This window comes from Bufo bufo, chromosome 5, assembly GCF_905171765.1.
Source record: "Bufo bufo chromosome 5, aBufBuf1.1, whole genome shotgun sequence".
Lineage (NCBI taxonomy): Eukaryota > Metazoa > Chordata > Amphibia > Anura > Bufonidae > Bufo > Bufo bufo.
Genome location: NC_053393.1, coordinates 317,208,024 through 317,227,839, shown reverse-complemented (window position 1 = coordinate 317,227,839; position 19,816 = coordinate 317,208,024). Strand labels below are relative to the sequence as shown.

At 40.9% G+C, this 19,816-nt stretch overlaps 1 protein-coding gene across 3 annotated transcripts in view; it reads left to right on the top strand.

The window, feature by feature from the left end:
- RELCH (RAB11 binding and LisH domain, coiled-coil and HEAT repeat containing) overlaps positions 1-19,111 on the top strand; it is a 139,867-nt gene extending 120,756 nt beyond the window's left edge. For all 3 annotated transcript variants that reach the window (XM_040431891.1, XM_040431890.1, XM_040431889.1), the window contains 3 exons: positions 7,646-7,734; positions 9,080-9,150; positions 18,248-19,111. In XM_040431891.1, coding sequence (XP_040287825.1) covers positions 7,646-7,734; positions 9,080-9,150; positions 18,248-18,368 — 281 coding nt within the window. In that variant the 3' untranslated portion in view covers positions 18,369-19,111. The remainder of the gene's footprint in view (positions 1-7,645; positions 7,735-9,079; positions 9,151-18,247) is intronic.
- The last annotated feature ends 705 nt before the right edge of the window (positions 19,112-19,816 follow it).

Genomic DNA, 19,816 nt, shown 5'->3' with positions numbered 1-19,816 from the left:
GTGCCATAACTGTATATTTTACCATTCACATAGCTGTATGAGGGCTTATTTTTTGCGGGAAAAGTTGTACTTTCGTATGACACTATTTAATATTGCATATGGTGTAGCGAGGAATTGGGGGGAAAAAAAACTATTCTGCCACTATTTGTTTTGCTCTTTTTTTTTTTTGTTAAATAGCATTTCCTATGCTGTATAATTGACCCGTTACCTTCATTGTCCAGGTCAGTATGACTACAGCGATACCACACTTGTATAGCTTTCTCGCTCGTATCATTGGGGGACACAGGAGACCATGGGGTATAACTGCTGCTGCCACTAGGAGGCGACACTAGGCAAAAAAAGTTAGCTCCTCCTCTCAGCTATATCCCTGCTGCATACACTGAGCTAATCAGTTTTAGCTTAGTGTCTGTAGGAGGCAGACTTCCCTAGCCTCTCTGTTTACCCGGGGAGGAAGGCGGGTGTCTGTTCCCCTCACCGCCAGATCTCCCCCAAGAAGGTAAAAGTGGACCAAGGGTGTATCTCCCCCACCTCCTCCCTTTTGTGTCTTTGTCCTTGTCGTTTGTCTTGTCTCGTTGTTATTCAGTGGTCCTATAATGGACTGATTAAAGACAGACCTAGTTTATCTTTCTTCTGTGCACTTTATTGTCATATTAATGCTTGACATTCCTCTTTCTGTTATAGAATATTACTGAATGTTATTAATGCCTAAGTTACTGTGAATACGATGCTTCACATGTTATATCTCATACTTTGTACTAATGTGCATAGATCTGTTGTGGATATGCTTTGTCATTTCTTCACTCTTTAATAAATATACAATTATAACTAAATAAAAAGTTGACCAAGGCGGCTAAGCTCCCCTGCATCCCACCAGCCATGGGGTCACCTGCATTTCGGCAGTCATTCCCCCCCCCCCCCCCCCACTCCACTCCAACCTCACTACCACCTCGGTGCTAGTGGCTGAAGAGATGACCCTGCTGGTACCCTGAGAAGGGGGAGGGGGGGGTTTTTAACAGAAGAGGATGTAGATGGGGTGAGTATTGTGAACACAGGGGGAGTATAACACCCTCTTTCCATTCCTCCCCTCTCCACCCCTCCATTCCTCAGCCAAGTGCCTCCATAGGTGGCGTAATTGTATGGCCACTGCATACTGTACAGCATGTCGCATTACCTCCCTTCATAGGTGGCGTAATTGCACGACCACTGGATACAGCACAGTCGGTCGCATTACCCCCTTCCATAGGCGGAGTAATTGCTGGATAGGATATCCTGCGTTACCTACTCCCACAAGTTCAGTATTCACATGAACAGGTGAAGTAATTGCACCTCTTCCACGGGGGTGTATGCCAAGAGATGGTACCTACTATTACCCGGTCTTCCCCCACAAGCAGAATACAGGCACAACCACTGTATACGGCAGCTACTACCGCATTATCCCCTTCGTTTTTGGTTGTTGGTTTTGAGTGCCGACATGGCGGTCCCTGTCCTCCCAGGGTGTATCGGGTGTACACCACTTCAAGTCCCGGTGGGATTCCACACTACATGATTGGTCATGATACTCAACACCTTTTTAGGTGGTGTATCTGTAGAAGAGAATTCAGTGGTTACTTCCAAGAGAATTGAATATTTATTACACTGCCTCTCAATACTGTTTTCACTTCTAGCGCTCCTCCTTTTCAGGTGGCGTATTTACGCTAGGACTCCATTCCATGGCTACTACTCTGTCCTCTTCCGCAGGTGGAGTATTTATGCTAGCGCTAGAGATCGTAGCTACCACTGTAGTACCTCCTTCCCAGGTGGGTGTCACCCTGACTTTGGCTTTTGTGGCTACTACGGTATAGCCTCCTTCTCAGGGGGAGTATTTACGCTAGCGCTACATATCATGGCTACTACTGTATGGACTTCTCAGGTATTGCGCTAGCCCTTGTTTCAGTGGTTACTATCTGTATGGGCTTCTTTTCCGGGGAAGGATTTGTGTTAGCACTCCATGCCATAGCACCTTCTGTATGGTCTCCTCATCAGGTGGAGTATGGTGCTATCACCGTATACTATGGTTTCTACGGTATGACCTCCTCCTCAGGTGGAGTATTGTGCCAGCACTAGTTTCTGTGACTACTCCTGGCCCCATTCTCAGGTGGAGAATTTGCCTTAGCCCTAAGTGCCTTGTCTACCACTGTGTGGTTCCCTTCTCATGTATTGTAGCCTACGCTCTTTTAAGAGTGCGATTGCACAGTTTCCTCAGGCTGTCTAATGCTAGTCATGATAATGTCCTGGTTCCAGCATCACTCGCAGTCTTCATTTTGTTCAGTGGCGGATGTTGCTTTGGCTGCACTCTTTTGCCGCATTGCTCTCTGCTGCACCGCTGGGAAGCTCTTGATCCCCGGGGACACAGTCTTTTGCTCTTAGACTACTCCCCATTTGTCTATGGTTTTTTTATTTTCTTCCTCTGATTGGTTCCCATTGTGGCTTTTTGTCCCCCTTGGCCATCCCTTATCTCTGTCTTGATGAGTGATCATATTCCATACCTTTTAGTCTCTTCTCGTGCTGGATTATTTACAAGGGAGTGGGTTTTCCTGTTGCTCGTTCGCCAGGTCTCGTGCATACCCAGATTATACAGGTTCATTTCTGTTGAGTTGACACCCCTCGGTTTTCCTTGGGGCCTATTGCCATGCAAGACAACCTGGGTTTCCAGTCCAGGTCCCCACAGCAATTCTGTGGTCTTCATTATCCGGAAGTACCTTCCGCACATCATTTTCAGTCGTCAGACATGCGTTTCCTTCTTGTTGATATTATGTGCTGCTATCCACATCTTCTGAAGCCTCTCAAGCCCTTGGGCTTTGTTTTAACTGGGTTTTCCGCTTTTTGCCCAGTCTAAGACACCGTACGTTCTACGCTCTCTGGCTGGCCTTCCTTGTACATGCTCTTCCTGTCCTTTTCAGGGTTCCTGTGCATCCTTTCCCCACATTTCTGTGCGGGGCCCTATGACCGGCTTAGATTTGTTCTCGTCTTTTATTCCCTCCCCATGGTACTGCTTTGGAACGTCACATGGTGTCCCCCAATGATACGAGCGAGAAAATAGGATTTTTTTGTGCTGACCTGTAAAATCTTTTTCTCGCTGAGTTCATTGGGGGACACAGCACCCACCCAGTAGGTTCATTACTGGTTCTTTTTGGTGGGTCCCATCTGTCTTGGTTCTGACCCATCTCCAGCTCGCTTTCATACAATTGGTTTCTGTTGGCGTCTCCTGGCTGCTCCTACTGCTTTTGTACAAACTGATTAGCTCCGTGTCTGCAGGAGGGATATAGCTGAGAGGAGGAGCTAACACTTTATTTGCCTAGTGCCGCCTCCTAGTGGCAGCAGCAACTATACCCCATGGTCTCCTGTGTCCCCCAATGAACTCAGATAGAAAAGGATTTTACAGGTGAGCGCAAAAAAATCCTATTTTTCTTGTGTTTTAGTACTAAAAAAAAATTGACTTTCTTTTCATCGCCCTATAACTTTATTGGAGTTATGTGTACGGAGATGTATGAGGGCTCATTTTTTGAGGGGCAATCTGTACTTTTCAGTAACGTGTGTGTGCAACTTTTTGATGACTTTTTTTTTATTAGAATTTTTTGGGTAGGTGAAGTGACAAAAAATGGCGAATTAGCCATTTTTTCTGTTGCGCCATTCATCATATGAGATATTGTTAGATTTTAATAGTACAGGTGTTTTTGTACGCTGCAATGCTCATGATGTGTAAATTTAATGAGAATTTATGTATTTTTTATATTTTTTTTTAAACCATCCATAACCAGATTTACAATTGACAGCATGAGTTTTTTTTTTTTTTTGTTTTTTTGCAGCGTATGGCTCATCCACATTGCTGGTAGTGTATATGCTGCAGATTTTCTGCACACAATTTTGCAGCAGAAAAGCCGCAGCTTATCCACCATCTATAGACATACCCATAAAGAGTAAACAAGGTCACAAATCTAAATGTCATACATTTACTTTTTTTGGCGGTCAGAGACAGTAATTGACTTGGAGTTTTCCGGTTGCACACAAAAATATATATAACACCAGCGGTTCAACCTTACTGCATTATATAAGTAAGATAATGAAGTTATGAGTGCATTTTGACTCCCACCAGCATAATTGCGATCTGTGACCCGCACTCTATGTTTACATCCCAGCACAAGACTCATGGGAAATGTGTGTAGCATCAGGTCTCTGCCTCTTCTTCCCCTTTCAGCTGGAACATCACAGGTCAACGCAGGGCATGGCAGCCTCATTAGTATCCACTGTACTGCTGGATGTGGGTTGAGGGAAGGGCACTCTTCTAGCACATAGACTTTTACTAAAGAAATTATTTAACAGGTCTTCATCAGTATTTGAACCCCAGACCTACTGTATGGCAAGCAAAAGAGTTACCATTGCACTACAGACCTGCTCTGTTGAAAGGACTATATTTTCTGTGCTTAAAAAGCAATTTTTTTCACAGGCATTACACTAAATAAATAGTATATTACTGACCTGAAAGTTAATAACTTTGCATCATTTATCAATCACCATAAATAAATTGTTCACATTATTCACTGCTCGTTTCCAGGGGTAACGACCATCATACAATCCAGCAGTGGTGGCTGTGCTTTCACACTATAGAAAAAGGTGCCAACCTCTCTGGTGACTGGAACCATGGGACTGTACATAGGCCAGAATTTTTTCCACTAGTGTGACCACGGCCACTGCTGCTGGATTGCAAAGTGGTCACAACCCCTGGATACAAGCAGCGTATAATGTGATGGAAAAATGAATCAAGCCAGCAAAGGAGGCAATGTGGACACTGACAATGCATTACATTAGAAAGTGCCTTGTATTAACTTTGTCTACATGATGAATGCCATTTGTTAAAGTGAGACAACCCCTTTAATGGTTTTTGCTTTAATCTTTTAATAGCAATAACATTGCTGAAAATTGTAACTTTTATTATAAGTTATAACAGAAAAAATCTGGAAAGCAGAAATTCTGTTCTTATGCCTTAACTTTTACTATAAAAATTGTTCCACCGATCCCAATGAGATTTGAACCCCAGACCTTCTGTAACTGTACTCCTCTGTAGAAAGCTCTGCTGTAAAGATGGATTTTTAGGGGATTTTTATTCCTTATGGTGGTACTGTGTTGTGTTTAAGTTTACTTGTTTCACTCATAAGATAGTGGTCTTCATTTGAACATAATACAGATTATAAACACATTATTTATCGTGATTGGCAAATGGGTGGGTGGGAGGCCCAGTTTTGCCTGTATGGAGCCCTGAAATTCCTGATGGTAGCCCTGGATCTTCTTGAAGCCCTGCTAGAAAAATTCGACCTTAGGCCTCTGTCACATAAACTATACGGATTGTCAGGATGCATTCAGTGAAACTCGCACCATTTTGCAAGCAAGTTCAGTCAGTTTTGTCTGCAATTGCGTTCAGTGTTTCAGTTTTTTCCTCGCGGATTTAATCAGTTTTGATGCGTTATTCACGCGTGTGAAACAAAACGAAGATGTACAAACAACATCTCCTAGCAACCATCAGTGAAAAACGCATTGCACCCGGACTGTATCTGGATGTAATGCGTTTTTCACTGAAGCCCCATTCAGTTCTATGGGACCAGGGCTGCATGAAAAACGCAGAATATAGAACATGCTGCAATTCTCACACAACGCAGAACTGATGAGTGAAAAAAAACGCTTGTGTGCAAAGACCCATTGAAATGAGTGATTCAGGATTCAGTGTGGGTGCTATACGTTCACTTCACGCATCGCACCCGTGCGGAAAACTCGTTCGTGTGAAAGGGACCTTAGGCCTCTTTCACACGAACGATACGGATTGTGTCCAGGTGCATTCAGTGAAACTCGCACCATTTCGCAAGCAAATTCAGTCAGTTTTGTCTGCAATTGCATTCAGTGTTTCAGCTTTTTCCATGTGGGTGCAATCAGTTTATATACGTTTTTCACTGAAGACTTACAAACAACATCTGCTAGAAACCATCAGTGAAAAACGGAATGCGTCCAGGCTACATCCGGATGTAATGCGTTTTTCACTGAACCCCCATTCACTTCTGTGGGGCCAAGGCTGCGTGAAAAATGCAGAATATAGAACATACTGCGATTCTCATGCAACGCTGAAATGATGTGTGGGAAAAAACCGCTTGTGTGCACAGACCCATTAGTAAGTGATCACATGAGTTGTTTCCTGTCAATTAATGCTGAAAGTTACAAAACTGGAATATGCCTTTTTAAAGGGGTTATCCAATATCCTAAACAGTCCCCCATGTGCCGAGCCCTTCAGAGGGAATATACTTACCTCGCTCCCCACACCGCTGCAGCTGCTTCTCCCTGTATACGGATGAAAACATCCGGTGTCGGGGGGAGCAGCCAATAGCAGACGGGGACGAGCGTCACCCACGATACTAGGGAGGCTCACCCGCCTGCCATTGGCTGCTTCCCAGATGTTCTTATTCGTATACAGCGAGAAGCAGTGGCGGTGCGGAAACCAGGAGCGCCGCAGGGAGCCGGGTAAGTATATTTCCTCTGAGGGGCCCAGCACATGGGGGGGGGGGGGGCCTGTTTAGGATATTGGATAACCCCTTTAAAGCTCGCGTAATCTTCGGCAGCTGCCCCATCTGAGGATATTGATTAGTGCATCCTATACAATTGGGGCCTACAAACAGGTCTGTCTTATAACACATGGTCTTCAAAGAGTCACAAAGATTTTAGCAGTGATTACATTTACAGGAGAAACTTCTAGGCAGCCTAGATGTGTGGTGACTGCCAACAAAGACTTTAGCCAAGCAACCATGTTAACATACTGTCTCGTGCTACCGGAAATGAACGTTCTGTATTTGAGAACTGTTGCCGCCACAAAACTTCCTGAAGACTCCATTTAAAATTAGCTCAGTGAGTTGCTCAAGACTTTTGATGATATCTCTGTACTAAATGGCAGGCTTGTGCCTTCAAACGAGAAGTCCCGCTGATGTGTCAGTCAATAACTGCTTCCTTCCCATTATGTTCCTCTTTTGTTATCCTTTGTTAACAGTTTATTTTATTTCTTTTTGTCATATTTGTTGTTCCGCAAACATTTTGTTCGTTATTATGATAAATCAGTCACCTCTATATGAAAAATAGTCTGAAAGATCGCAAGTAAAATATGTGACTAAAAGACGTCAACCCCAAAAAAACGCTATAAAAATGTATAGAATTTCCTGTCATATTTTGCAAGCTGAAAAAAGGGAAAGAAAAAAAATTGTAGTGTGGTAGCACCCTTATGAGAGTAGGTAGCCAAGTGTCGCCTATATTTTATTATGCTAATTCAAACCAGATTTTTACTAGTTTTTTTATTTTCAGATCACAGATTTTTTAAATGTTATTTTCTGTACATGGTTATGTGGGTGGTTATTTTGCGTAAGTTGCTAATAGCATTTGGATGTGTTACGGCAGCCGTAAACAGGATGCAATAAACAAGATATGTTCTTTGATTTAAAGGGGGAAGTTTTCTAGGCATGCTCTCTGTGACCTGTACAGAGGTCATTGTGCAGGGAGGGAATGGACTGACCCTTGATTCTTGTATATTTAATTGACTACAGAACAAAATACTTAGACTACCTTAACTTAAATATGTTAGTTATATCAGAAGAGTTGATGGTAAATCACTTTCTACCGGGTCTCAGGTGTCTGCGTGTTGACATGGAACATCTGTCCCCTGAACATGAGGTAAGTAATCCTATTTTATTTGACTTTTTTAGTTAGATCTTTGGGTTTATCTATAACCCCCTTTGGTGACGTTTAGTAGTGGGGTATAGGTAACCACGGTGTGCTGTGTGGCGTAGAACCGTGCAGCAAGACAACATGGCACACTACGTTAATTACTCTAGGTACTATTCTCTATGTATGCTAATATTATCATACTCTGAAGGGGTCATCAATATCTGATCAGTGGTGGAACAACTCTTGGCACCCCTGCCGATCAGCTGTTTAAAGAGGTTAAGTGTTGCAGCCTCCTCACAGCATACCGAGCCCAATGCAATACAGTGTATAGTGGCTAAGCTTGGTATTGCAGCCCAGGCTGGATTCCTTGAACGGGACTGAGCTGCACATAGTCCGTGTGACCAATGAACATGATGTCACTGGCCTAGGAAAAGCCCTCTTAAACAGCTATCAGAGGGGATGATGTGAGTTGGACCTCCCACAATCAGATATTGATTGCATACAGTACGGATAGGTCATCAACATTAAAAAAAAATTTAACAATGAAATATACATAAACGTACCGTTTAAATCACATATCCTAGGGAAAACAGATGCTGGAAACCAACGCAGGCACATTTCACGTATGTTGCTTCCTCACGGTAGATGTTTGCACAAAATATCTACTGCTGCTGAATAGAAAAGGGTCCATCTGTCCGCATCCCTACAGATTTTACCGTTCTGTACATTGACTGGTATTGCAGCTCAGTGTAAGGCTACATTCACACGACCGTGCCGTGTTTTGTGGTCCACAAATCACTGATACCGGCCATGAGCTGTCCGCATTTTGCAGAATGCACAGGGCCGGCACTATATAGAAAATGCCTATTCTTGTCCACAATTGCGGACAAGAATAGGATACACTCTGTATTTTTTGCTGGGCTGCGGAATGGAACTACTGTGTGCTGTCCGCATCTTATGCGCACCCATTCATACGGTCGTGTGAATATAGCATTATTCGTGCGAAAAAGACTGAGCCAGACTAAGCAGCACAGAGCTGCAGTACCGGGCACAACCACTATGAAATTTATAGTACCATGACTGGAATCATGGCACCCATCAGAGTGCCATGGTCCCTTCAGCCAACTAATCACTAGTGGTGCTAGGAGTCGGACCCCCACCAATTTGATATACTGAAATTATATCTTATGCTAAAGATAGGCCATAAATATCAATGTCCCAGAAAAGCCCTTTAAACCTGATAGGACAGTCGCTGTTTTTCTTAGACAGGTAATTGACTGTATACAGCGATTCTCTGATCTGTATGCTTTTAACATTTTTATTTTTATTTTTTTTTTAAAAATTTGGTCAGGTTATTTTAAGCTCCATGATAAAAGAATGTGAGCAGAAGGTGGAAAACAAGACTGTCCAGGAACCTCAAGGGTAGGTGCCCATGATGTTCATTCAGAGTTGCCTTTGTAGTGACTGCCATAAGAATATCCATCATGTGATTGTATTTGTTTATCAAGATTGCTTTAAGCCCTTAAAAGCGTACCTAACCTTTCAATAAATCATTAATCAGTTGTACAGTGTGTATACCACTATTTCTGGCCACTATATGACTTGTATCTCCCATTTATTAGCATGTTTCCCTGTACATGCTAAATGTCTAGTTTGCAGTTCTCTCAGATCTGTTGGGTGGAAATCAGATGCAATCCCCTGCACACACAAAGTAGAGAAGAATGTGCTTCCTAACCTTTTCTTACTTACTCAGTAGCAGCCCCAGGATCATGGAGTACATCAGAGGTACTGACCTGTATGGTTGTGAAAAAAGCACTTGGGCTGAGACAGAAACTGTCCATGCAGTCTCTTTGGCTGTGTGTGGCTTATTCAGCTCTCTCCTCTCCCCTCTCCATGGATTTGTATGAACATATGTAATATCATCATCCTTTTATGGAGCTGAACTGTCTTGGACAAGTTTAAGGCATTTTCCCAAGTAAAAAGTAATTAGTGGGGGTGGGGGCAAGGGTAAACAGCTGATAATATGAGAACCTGTAATTTCTATAAGATATATTACAAACTCTCTTGTATCACTTGTACTATTAATTTATACAAATTTGCGTGAAAAGTTAGTGACCATTTAATTTAAGTTAAATTAAGCTAGGGATGTACATGAGATGTCAGTGAAGCAAAGGTATAAAACTAAAGTGACTAGGACAATTCCAGGGAACCTCACATTGTATTTACATGGTATACAGCAGAAGAAGCTGGGCTGAGATACAGATTTATTGGAAAGGATTCAGTATAACTCCCTTTTAAATGTCAGGAGAATACACCTAGTATAATTATTGCAGGTATTAAAGAGGCATCATGAATGAGTTATGCTGTTTAACACCCCCCCCCCCCCCTTCCCATGAAAACTAGCAGACAAAAAAAAGTTTACTTTATGATCAGATATTCTGATGTTGTTAAAGGGCTATTCCCTTCTGAACAACCCTTGTCCATGTGCCCCATTAAGAACAGATCCCAATCTGGTGGCCCGATGATGCATTTTTGGGCATTTGTATGAGCATGGTGTAATACTACATAATACCGCATAGAGATTCCCTAATAATAGCTAATCGCTGGTAAGAAAATTCGGCATGCAGCGATCAGCTGACCACAGAAACAACCCTTAGTAATATTGCTTAGTAACTTGTTATTTACAGGCACACTAGGTATTTGGAAATTGTAGTTATTTATAAGGAGCTGTACTGGCCTGGGGATGTAGAGGATGGACTGAGTTGCTGACCATTAGCTAATGGTGGTAGTATGTTATTTACAGGATGTTACGGAGTATGTGGTTGGCTCTCCTTACTCCATTCTTTTTTTATTACGTTTCATACATGTTTAATAAATCTTCTACTGAGTGGATCATGGACTGTTTTCTCTTCGTTATTAACTGCAGGGTGTTGGCACGAGCGGTTATAAACTCTGAAATATCTGGTAAACGATCCAGATCCTTCAGGGTACGACCACACTGTGGAGTAGTGTCAGGGTTGCTTCGTTTTGAGTGCCACGTTGCCATAAAAGCCACAGTGGGCTCTAATTGATTGTAAAGCGTTGCGGAATATGTTGGCACTATATAAAGATTAGTATAACTAAACTAAGTAGGACTGCACTGTTTAGTGGGTCTGTATTGTTTGGCCGTGCAGCTTTTAACAATGCAAACTAAACAGTACAGTCTTAATTACAGTCCACTGCAGCTTGTATGGCCCTGCGGCACTCAAACGGGCTGCAACCATGACACAACCGCACCGTGTGATCGTACCCCTGTCAGGAATATCATGCATCTAAAGATCACGGCCATCAACTCTTTCTGGTCTTTAATATTTAGCTAGTAATGAAGCTGGTGTTTCTTCAGTTTTACATTTTTAGAGACCTTATTTTTATATATATTTTTTTTTACTCTATATAGTTAAACAGTGCGTTTTTTACTTGTTTTGTACATGGTGGCTTCTCTATTTTTAATGGAAACAATAAGGAATCGGCCATTCTTGGGGATGCCAGTTTGTCAGAATACGATTGTAGAAGGGCTCCAATAACAAATGTCCACATACTGAGTAGACTGTACATCTGCCAACAAAGGGGCATCGTAGGAACTCCAAAAATGACATTGTGGGACTTCAATAGCGGTCATCCAAATGCTTGTTCAGTCAGCAGCTCTCTCTCGGACTCCCATAAAAATAGAGGCCCGGGTCAGCCAAGCATCTATGTGTTTTCATCGGGGAAGAGACACCTCTGGCGGCAGCTTTATCTTCCTCGAGAACAAAAAGATTGAATTCAAAGCACCTGATCCTTTTCTACCACCAAAATCATCTGTGGGGAACTCTCCATACGAGTTACACTGTCGGCCGGTCCCATGGAAGACAGTAGGTATGGCTGACAATAGTATAATGTGTGTGGGGCCTATAGATTGACAGGAATGACCCCAAATGTCCCACCTCTGGTATTGTTAGAGATATATGCTAGATGACTTGTAAGGCACTTGATTCTATGTATATATACTGTGTATATGTTTTTTTATGTGGTTTTGTTGGATAGGCTCTTTTCAGTACTACAATAGTTTTCAACAAAAGCTGTAAGTAATGGGAATGTTTACTCTTCTGCTTACTGAGCTTTAGTTACATTTTTGATGTTTCTTTAGTGAATGCAGATTTAAAAGCTTTATTAGATGTAAGTTGCCTGTTACACGATGTGTGCATTACTGTAGAGACTTGTCCTGAAAAGGGAAGTTCCCTTCTGTTCCATGTTGCTTCCCTCCCGCTAGGTTCCTCTTTTTACTTATTCCTTCCAGATTTCATTTGAAATTGCTTCTTACCAAGGTCTAAAATTTGCAAAAATGTCACATACTGCAGCACTTTAATATAGGATATATATATATATATATATATATATATTTTTTTTTTTGTACATGCACTCATGAAATCATCCATATGTAAAGATAGCCAGCATGACCTGTTTTCAGTGTGGCAATTTCACTGTATCGATGTGTGGCAGTATTAGGTTACCACAAAATGGAAGCACCAAATGCTTGTATGCCCCATGTACCTTCTAAATAGCTGCGGTGAGTGTGCCTAGGCTTCGGTCTGTGTTTGTTTTCTGGATTACTCAATGGCATTCTAATACAAAATTGGTTTAATTATGGCATTAAAGGGATTGTACAGTTAGAAAAACTGGCTGCTTTCTTTCAGTGCTACATACAGGTTGTGTCTGGTATTGCAGCTAATCTTCATTGAAGTAAGTGGGGCTGGACTTACAGTACTCCAACCTGGGGACAGACGTGGCATTGTTTTTGTAAGAAAGCAGTCATGTTTTTTAAATCCTGGACAGTTTTTTAATCATCTTGGTTTACTTAGCTCATGAGAAAATATATTTCACTAGACATTTTATTTTATTTTTTCTTAGGATGATTTATTTGTATTTTAGGTTGTGCACTAATTTTACATTGTGCTGGATGATTTCCTGTTTGGTCTTTATTTTATCAGAAGGGAAGCCAAGTGAAGATATTTAGCCTAGGTGACCTCCTCTTAGTAAACCCTAAGCAGTTCTTTAGGGCATTTTGATCACCCAGATTCTAACGCCAAATACCTGTGAAATCTGCATCCCATTGGTTGCAACGGGAATCTGTGTTGCTACACACAGATTAGCTAATCTACAAGCAGACCTATGGCAGATCAAATTGGAAATCAGCGGCAGAAATCCAAAGGTTTCTCATGCAAATTGTTTTCCTGAGAAAGGAATCTATATGATGAAATACACAGCCCTATTGCTGCATACTTTAAAGCTGGATCCATGGGTGTATCCTTTAACCCCTTCAGGACCCTACCATTTTTCACCTTAAGGACCAGGCCATTTTTTGCAAATCCGACGTGTCACTTTGTGGTGAAAACTTTAAAACGCTTTTACTTATCCAAGCCATTCTGAGATTTTCTCGTCACATATTGTACTTCATGACAGTGCTAAATTTGAGTCAAAATATTTCATTTTTATTTATAAAAAATACCAAATATACGAAAAAAAAATTAAAATTCGCAATTTTCAAAATTTCTATTTCTCTGCTTTTAAAACAGATAGTGATACCGCCTAAAATGGTTATTTACTTTATATTTCCCATATGTCTACTTCATGTTTGGATCATTTTGTAAATGACATTTTCTTTTTTTGGGACGTTAGAAGGCTTAGAAGCAAATCTTAATATTTTTAAGGAAATTTCCAAAACCCAATTTTTAAGGACCAGTTCAGGTCTGAAGACACTTTGTGGGGCTTACATAATAGAAACCACCCATAAATGGCCCCATTTTTAGAAACTACACCCCTCAAGGTATTCAAAACTGATTTTAAAAACTTTAACCCTTTAGTTGTTCCACAAGAATTAAAGGAAAATGTAGATAACATTTCAGAATTTCGCTTTTTTGGGCAGATATTCCATTTTAATAAAAAAAATTCCGTTAACAAAGCAAGGGTTAACAGCCAAACAAAACTTTATATTTATTACTCTGATTCTGTAGTTTACAGAAACTCCCCATATGTGGTCGTAAACTTCTGTACGGGCACACAGCAGGGCGCAGAAGGAAAGGAACACCATATGGTTTTTGGAAGGCAGATTTTCACAGGGATAATTTTAAGTTGCCATGTCACATTTGAGGACCCTCTGATGCACCCCTAGAGTAGAAACTCCGAAAAAATGACCCCATTTTTGAAACTACGGGATAAGGTGGCAGTTTTGTTGGTACTATTTTAGGGTACATATGATTTTGGGTTGCTCTATATTATACTTTTTGTGAGGCGAGGTAAAAAAAAATAGCTGTTTTGGCACGCTGTTTATTTTTTGCTTTTTGTGTTAATGTGACAGGTTAGATGATAAGGTATTTTTATAGAGCAGGTTGTTACGGACGCGACAATACCAAATATGGTTGCTTTGTTTCAGTTTTACATAATAAAGCATCTTTGAAAAAAAAAATGTTTTTAGTGTCTACATATTCTGAAAGCCATTTTTTTTTTTTTTTGGGTGACTCTTATGTAGGGGCTCATTTTTTTTAGGTATGAGATGACTGGTACTATATCGGGGTGCATATGACTTTGTTTGCTTGGTATTACACTTTTAGTGATGCAAGGTGACAAAAAATGGCTTTTTGTACAGTTTTTTTTATTTTTTTTTACGGTGTTCATCTGAGGGGTTAATTCATGTGATATTTTTATACAGCAGGTTCTTACGGACGCGGCAATACCTAATATGTATACTTTTAAAATTTATTTAAGTTTTACACAATAAGCATTTTTTAAACCAAAAAAATCATGTTTTAGTGTCTCCATATTCTGAGAGCCATATTTTTTTTATTTTTGCCCGATTGTTTTATGTAGGGGCTCATTTTTTGTGGGATGACGTGACTGATTGGTACTATTTTGGGGCGCATACGCCTTTTTGATCGCTTGGTGTTGCACTTTTTGTGATGCAAGGTGCCCCAAAAAATATTTTTGCATAGTTTTTATTTTATTTTTTCTACGGCGTTCAGGTGAGGGGGTGGATCATGTGATATTTTTGTAGAGTCAGTAGTTACGGACGCGGCAATACCCATTATATCTGGTTTTCATTTTTTTTTTTTTTTTTACAATTTTATGTTTTATGTTGGGAAATGTTTTTTATACTTGAAACTTTTATTATTATTTTTTTTTTATTATGAAACACACTTTAACTTTTCATTTTTGTCCCACTCTGGGACTTCAACTTCTGGGGTCTGATCCTCTCTGCAATGCATTACAATACAACCTGTATTGTAATGCATTGGCTGTCAGATTTTATGCTGACAGCCTGCCTGTGAGACCCAGCCTAAGGGCTGGATCTCACAGGCTTCCGGGCTTGCCTTCTCTGCCATCGGGTTCCCACCACTGCAGCACGGGGACCTGATGGGGAAGCGGAAGGCAACCAAACCCTCTGCATGCCACGGTCAGCTTTGACCGTGGCATACAAGGAGTTAACAACACGCCGGCATTGTTGCTTTCAGCGATGCCGGCGTATGCAGCAGGGGCCCGGCTGTCAGTGACTGCCAGGCCCGTGCCGCTGATTGGGCAGGTGCAGCTCCTGCTGTTCAGCGATGGTCCTTAAGTCACGTCCACCAGCACCATACATGTACAGCGCGGTTAAGGGGTTAAAGATATTCTCAGATAAGACAAATCTTTGACATGTCCTCTTCCATGTGATGCCTTATTTCTGCATGTAAATGTAAGCTTAGATATCTTTATACAGTATAGTATAAGAAATTGTCATTCTGGTGTTAGTTTTTTTAGGTACCATCTGTGCAATTATGTGGCTAAACCCAAACGTTCCAGATTGCCGACGGAGCATGCTGGTACACTACTGGAGAGTTAAAAGCTGGCTGAGAACATTTTTCAAATCTGTTGAAGTGCTGTCGTTCCCTGTCTTCTCCATTTCCTTATTGCCCTTACTGAATTGCACTTTGCATCTTTTTCTCTACTCTCAGCTTTTCTTGCTCTCATTCCAGAATGCTCTCAGCCTGTCTTTTTCCGGCCAATCTGTTTTCCATGCCGTCGTGTGCTCGTGCTCCAACCTGGAACGTTTGGTCCAAGTCAGGCGCTGAAAAGAAGGGTTAGAAGTGAGTTTTTCTTCCATTCTTATACATACCAGAGGGCTTTTTCTAGCCATACCACTCTCTGATCATTATCTTGTGCTCAGCTCTCTAGTGCTAGGGGGATGGCATTTCCATCAAATTAGATTAACATGGCTGCTCTTCTGGCACTGACAAGTGCTGTTAGGATAGGATTGTGGAACATCTAAAATCCCATGGATTGCAAGATGAAAAACAACATGGGTTTACTTCAGGGAGATCATGTCAAACAAATCTTATAGATTTTTTTGACTGGGTGAATAAAATAATAGACGGTGGAGGTGCAGTAGACATCGCATATCTAGATTTTAGTAAGGCTTTTGACACTGTCCCACATAGAAGACTTATCAATAAACTGCAGTCATTGAGCATGGACTCCCATATTGTTGAGTGGATTAGGCAGTGGCTGAGTGACAGACAACAGAGGGTTGTAGTCAATGGAGAACATTCAAAACAAGGTAATGTTACCAGTGGGGTTCCACAGGGATCTGTACTGGGACCGATTTTGTTTAATATCTTCATAAGTGATATTGCAAAAGGCCTCGCTGGTAAGGTTTGTCTTTTTGCTGATGACACAAAGATATGTAACAGGGTTGATGTTCCTGGAGGGAAACGCCAAATGGAAAAGGATTTAGGAAAACTAGAAGAATGGTCAGAACTCTGGAAACTGAAATTTAATGTGGATAAGTGCAAGATAATGCACCTGGGGCGTAAAAACCCAAGGGCAGAATATAGAATATTTGACACAGTCCTGACCTCAGTATCTGAGGAAAGGGATTTAGGAGTAATTATTTCAGAAGACTTAAAGGTGGGAAGACAATGTAATAGAGCAGCACGAAATGCCAGCAGAATGCTTGGATGTATAGGGAGAGGTATAAGCAGTAGAAAGAGTGAAGTGCTTATGCCGCTGTACAGAACACTGGTGAGACCTCACTTGGAGTATTGTGCGCAGTACTGGAGGCCATATCTCCAGAAGGATATAGATACTCTAGAGAGAGTTCAGAGAAGAGCTACTAAACTAGTACATGGATTGCAGGATAAAACTTACCAGGAAAGGTTAAAGGACCTTAATATGTATAGCTTGGAAGAAAGAAGAGACAGAGGGGATATGATAGAAACTTTTAAATACATAAAGGGAATCAACTCGGTAAAGGAGGAGAGCATATTTAAAAGAAGAAAAACTACCACAAGAGGACACAGTTTTAAATTAGAGGGGCAAAGGTTTAAAAGTAATATCAGGAAGTATTACTTTACTGAGAGAGTAGTGGATGCATGGAATAGCCTTCCTGCAGAAGTGGTAGCTGCAAATACAGTGAAGGGGTTTAAGCATGCATGGGATAGGCATAAGGCTATCCTTCATATAAGATAGGGCCAGGGGCTATTCATAGTATTTAGTATATTGGGCAGACTAGATGGGCCAAATGGTTCTTATCTGCCGACACATTCTATGTTTCTATGTTTCTATGGACTCTAATTGTAGAGAGCAGAGTGGGCTCTGTCGTATTAACAAACTTTGCATAAAATAGTAGTGAAGGTGAAGATAAGAAATGTGTAATATATATTAAATGGAACCTGTCACCATGAAAATGTAGTGCAGAAAGTGCCTCTTTCTCTACTTATCAGTCACTTCTCCTCCCCCTACCTCATACACTGAACCTTTACTTTAACTTCACTCCTAAAAATCGGTATTGAAGGAAGCAGACAAAAGACAGCTTTTTAGCTTCTTTGAGGGACTAGGTTATAGCTGCTGCCTATAGAGGCCTATGAAGCGGTAGGAAGGAGTGAACTGCAGAGAGAGAGGGAGTGACACAGACAGAGATGCATCTGGTTCCAGTAATGGTTTTACAGTCTCACTCCAGTGTTGGATTCTCAGATATATTGCACAGAACTGCTGCATAAGGTTCTTCATACTGTTGCTGCTTTGTGTATATGTAAGGGAGAGAAAGGGGAGCATGTGTGCTGTGTATGGGGGACATTATAACAACCAGTCTCCACTGCTCTTGGAGCGAAGGTCAGGGAAAACTGACAACTAGAGATACAACCTGCAGAGGGAGGACTGGCGATGAATGCAGATTATAAGTCATATAAAGGCCAGATATAGTGTTCTTACATATGCATACACACGACAACTTGGGTAGTCACCTGAAACAACAGGTACAGCAAGAAGTATCAGTTTAAAGCAGAGTTAAACACATTTTGTTCAATATGTTCAGATGCAAAATGGGACCTCTGTGACAAGAATGTAGAATCTATAATGCTTCAATTCCAGGATTTGTATTACTTGTCTACAGGTAGTTTTGGATAAATTGTATTCTCTTTAGGTAACGTTGTGGCAGTACCTTTAGTCTTATCTCTAATGTAATTCTTTCTTTTAGTTCCATGTCGATAGCTGCAAGCCTTGTGAGCGAAGATACAAAGACCAAGTTTTTGAACAAAATGGGTCAGCTGACTACATCCGGCGCAATGTTGGCAAACGTGTTTCAGCGGAAGAAGTAAAAGGCTTCCTGCTAGCCAATAAAACACTAAAGATGGACCACTTGCTCCCTGTACTTGAAGTACTTGCCTTTTTATTTTATTTTTCTCCTGTCTTACGTACTTGTAATATATTTTATTGAAAACTCCAAAGATATTTGCACTTCATTAGTATATCAGCATGTCTGTTGATTTGGGAGTTCCGACTGTCGATGAAGTTTAAGCAGGATCTTTAGCCTATACCATGTCTCCGTTCTGTGTTTTGTCTATATTTTTTTTATACATAAGAAAAAAAATATATATATAGTGAAAAAGTATTTTTTCTGAAAGGAATATTGGCGATTCTGTTATATACTGCACACACTGCAATGGTACGTAAATAATGTAAATGAAATTCATTGTCATGAAGTAATAAAGTGAGAGATTGATATGTATTTAAATGATGGGTATACCGGTCAGTTTATTGTATTATGAGAAGAGCCAGCGTTACCTTGTGCCTTTTTGGATTAATTCTCAATGAGACCATGGTAGAAGGAGAAGAATAACAGACTCGCACTCATCGCTGAGGCTTTTCTACGATTCCTTCTCGCATTTTTTTCTTCTAGCCCTCGTCTTTCACTCTTTTAGGAGTGGAGTGATACTACTGTGTCATTGTAGATTAGAAGCTTGACGAGTCTTAGATTTTAATGGGAACAAGACACTGTAAATACTAATTTAATGTCCTCTTCAAAAAAAACTTCAATATTAAAAAAACTGTTGATCACGGAGCGTTTTGGTATGGTTTTCCTTCCCTTCAGTGTTTCCGAGTCGTCTTCAAGTAATGGCCATTCTCACTTTTCCATGCACAGCCATGAATTCATTTTTGTCACTGATCCTGACAACCTGACTGTTTCTTTTGTTTAAAAAAAAAATCTGTGCTATATAATTTCTTGATGTATATTTAGAGCACAGCCACACATCAGAATGTCAGCCGTAGATTGTCGCATTTCCGCGACATAATTCACACGTTTTACATGTGGATTTTGTGGGAGATTTACCACAGAATTTACTCTATGCATTGCAAACAGTATATTCCATGGTGAAAATCCTCAGTATGAATTGACTTGCTGCGGATTTAAAATCCACACCACAGGTCAATTCGCATTGTGGATTTGTTTTCTGCAGAGTATGGATGAGAGTTTGTAAAATGTCCTCTACTTTGCTGGTGTTATACATAGTGTTGAGCGAAGTGAGCTTTGGATGCTTCATTCGAAGTTTCTTCGTTCAAAACTTCAGAATAATACTGTACGGAGATCTGTCTCCGTACAGTATTAAAATGTATTGGCTCTGATGAGCCGAAGTTATTCACAAAGTTGCAAGTGACTTTGTTGAATAACTTTGGTAGGTAATTTTTAAAGTGGGGAAACCACTCTACAACTTGAAACCAAACTCTGCTTCGGTTCCGAGGTACTAGTCCGAACCGAAGCCAAGTT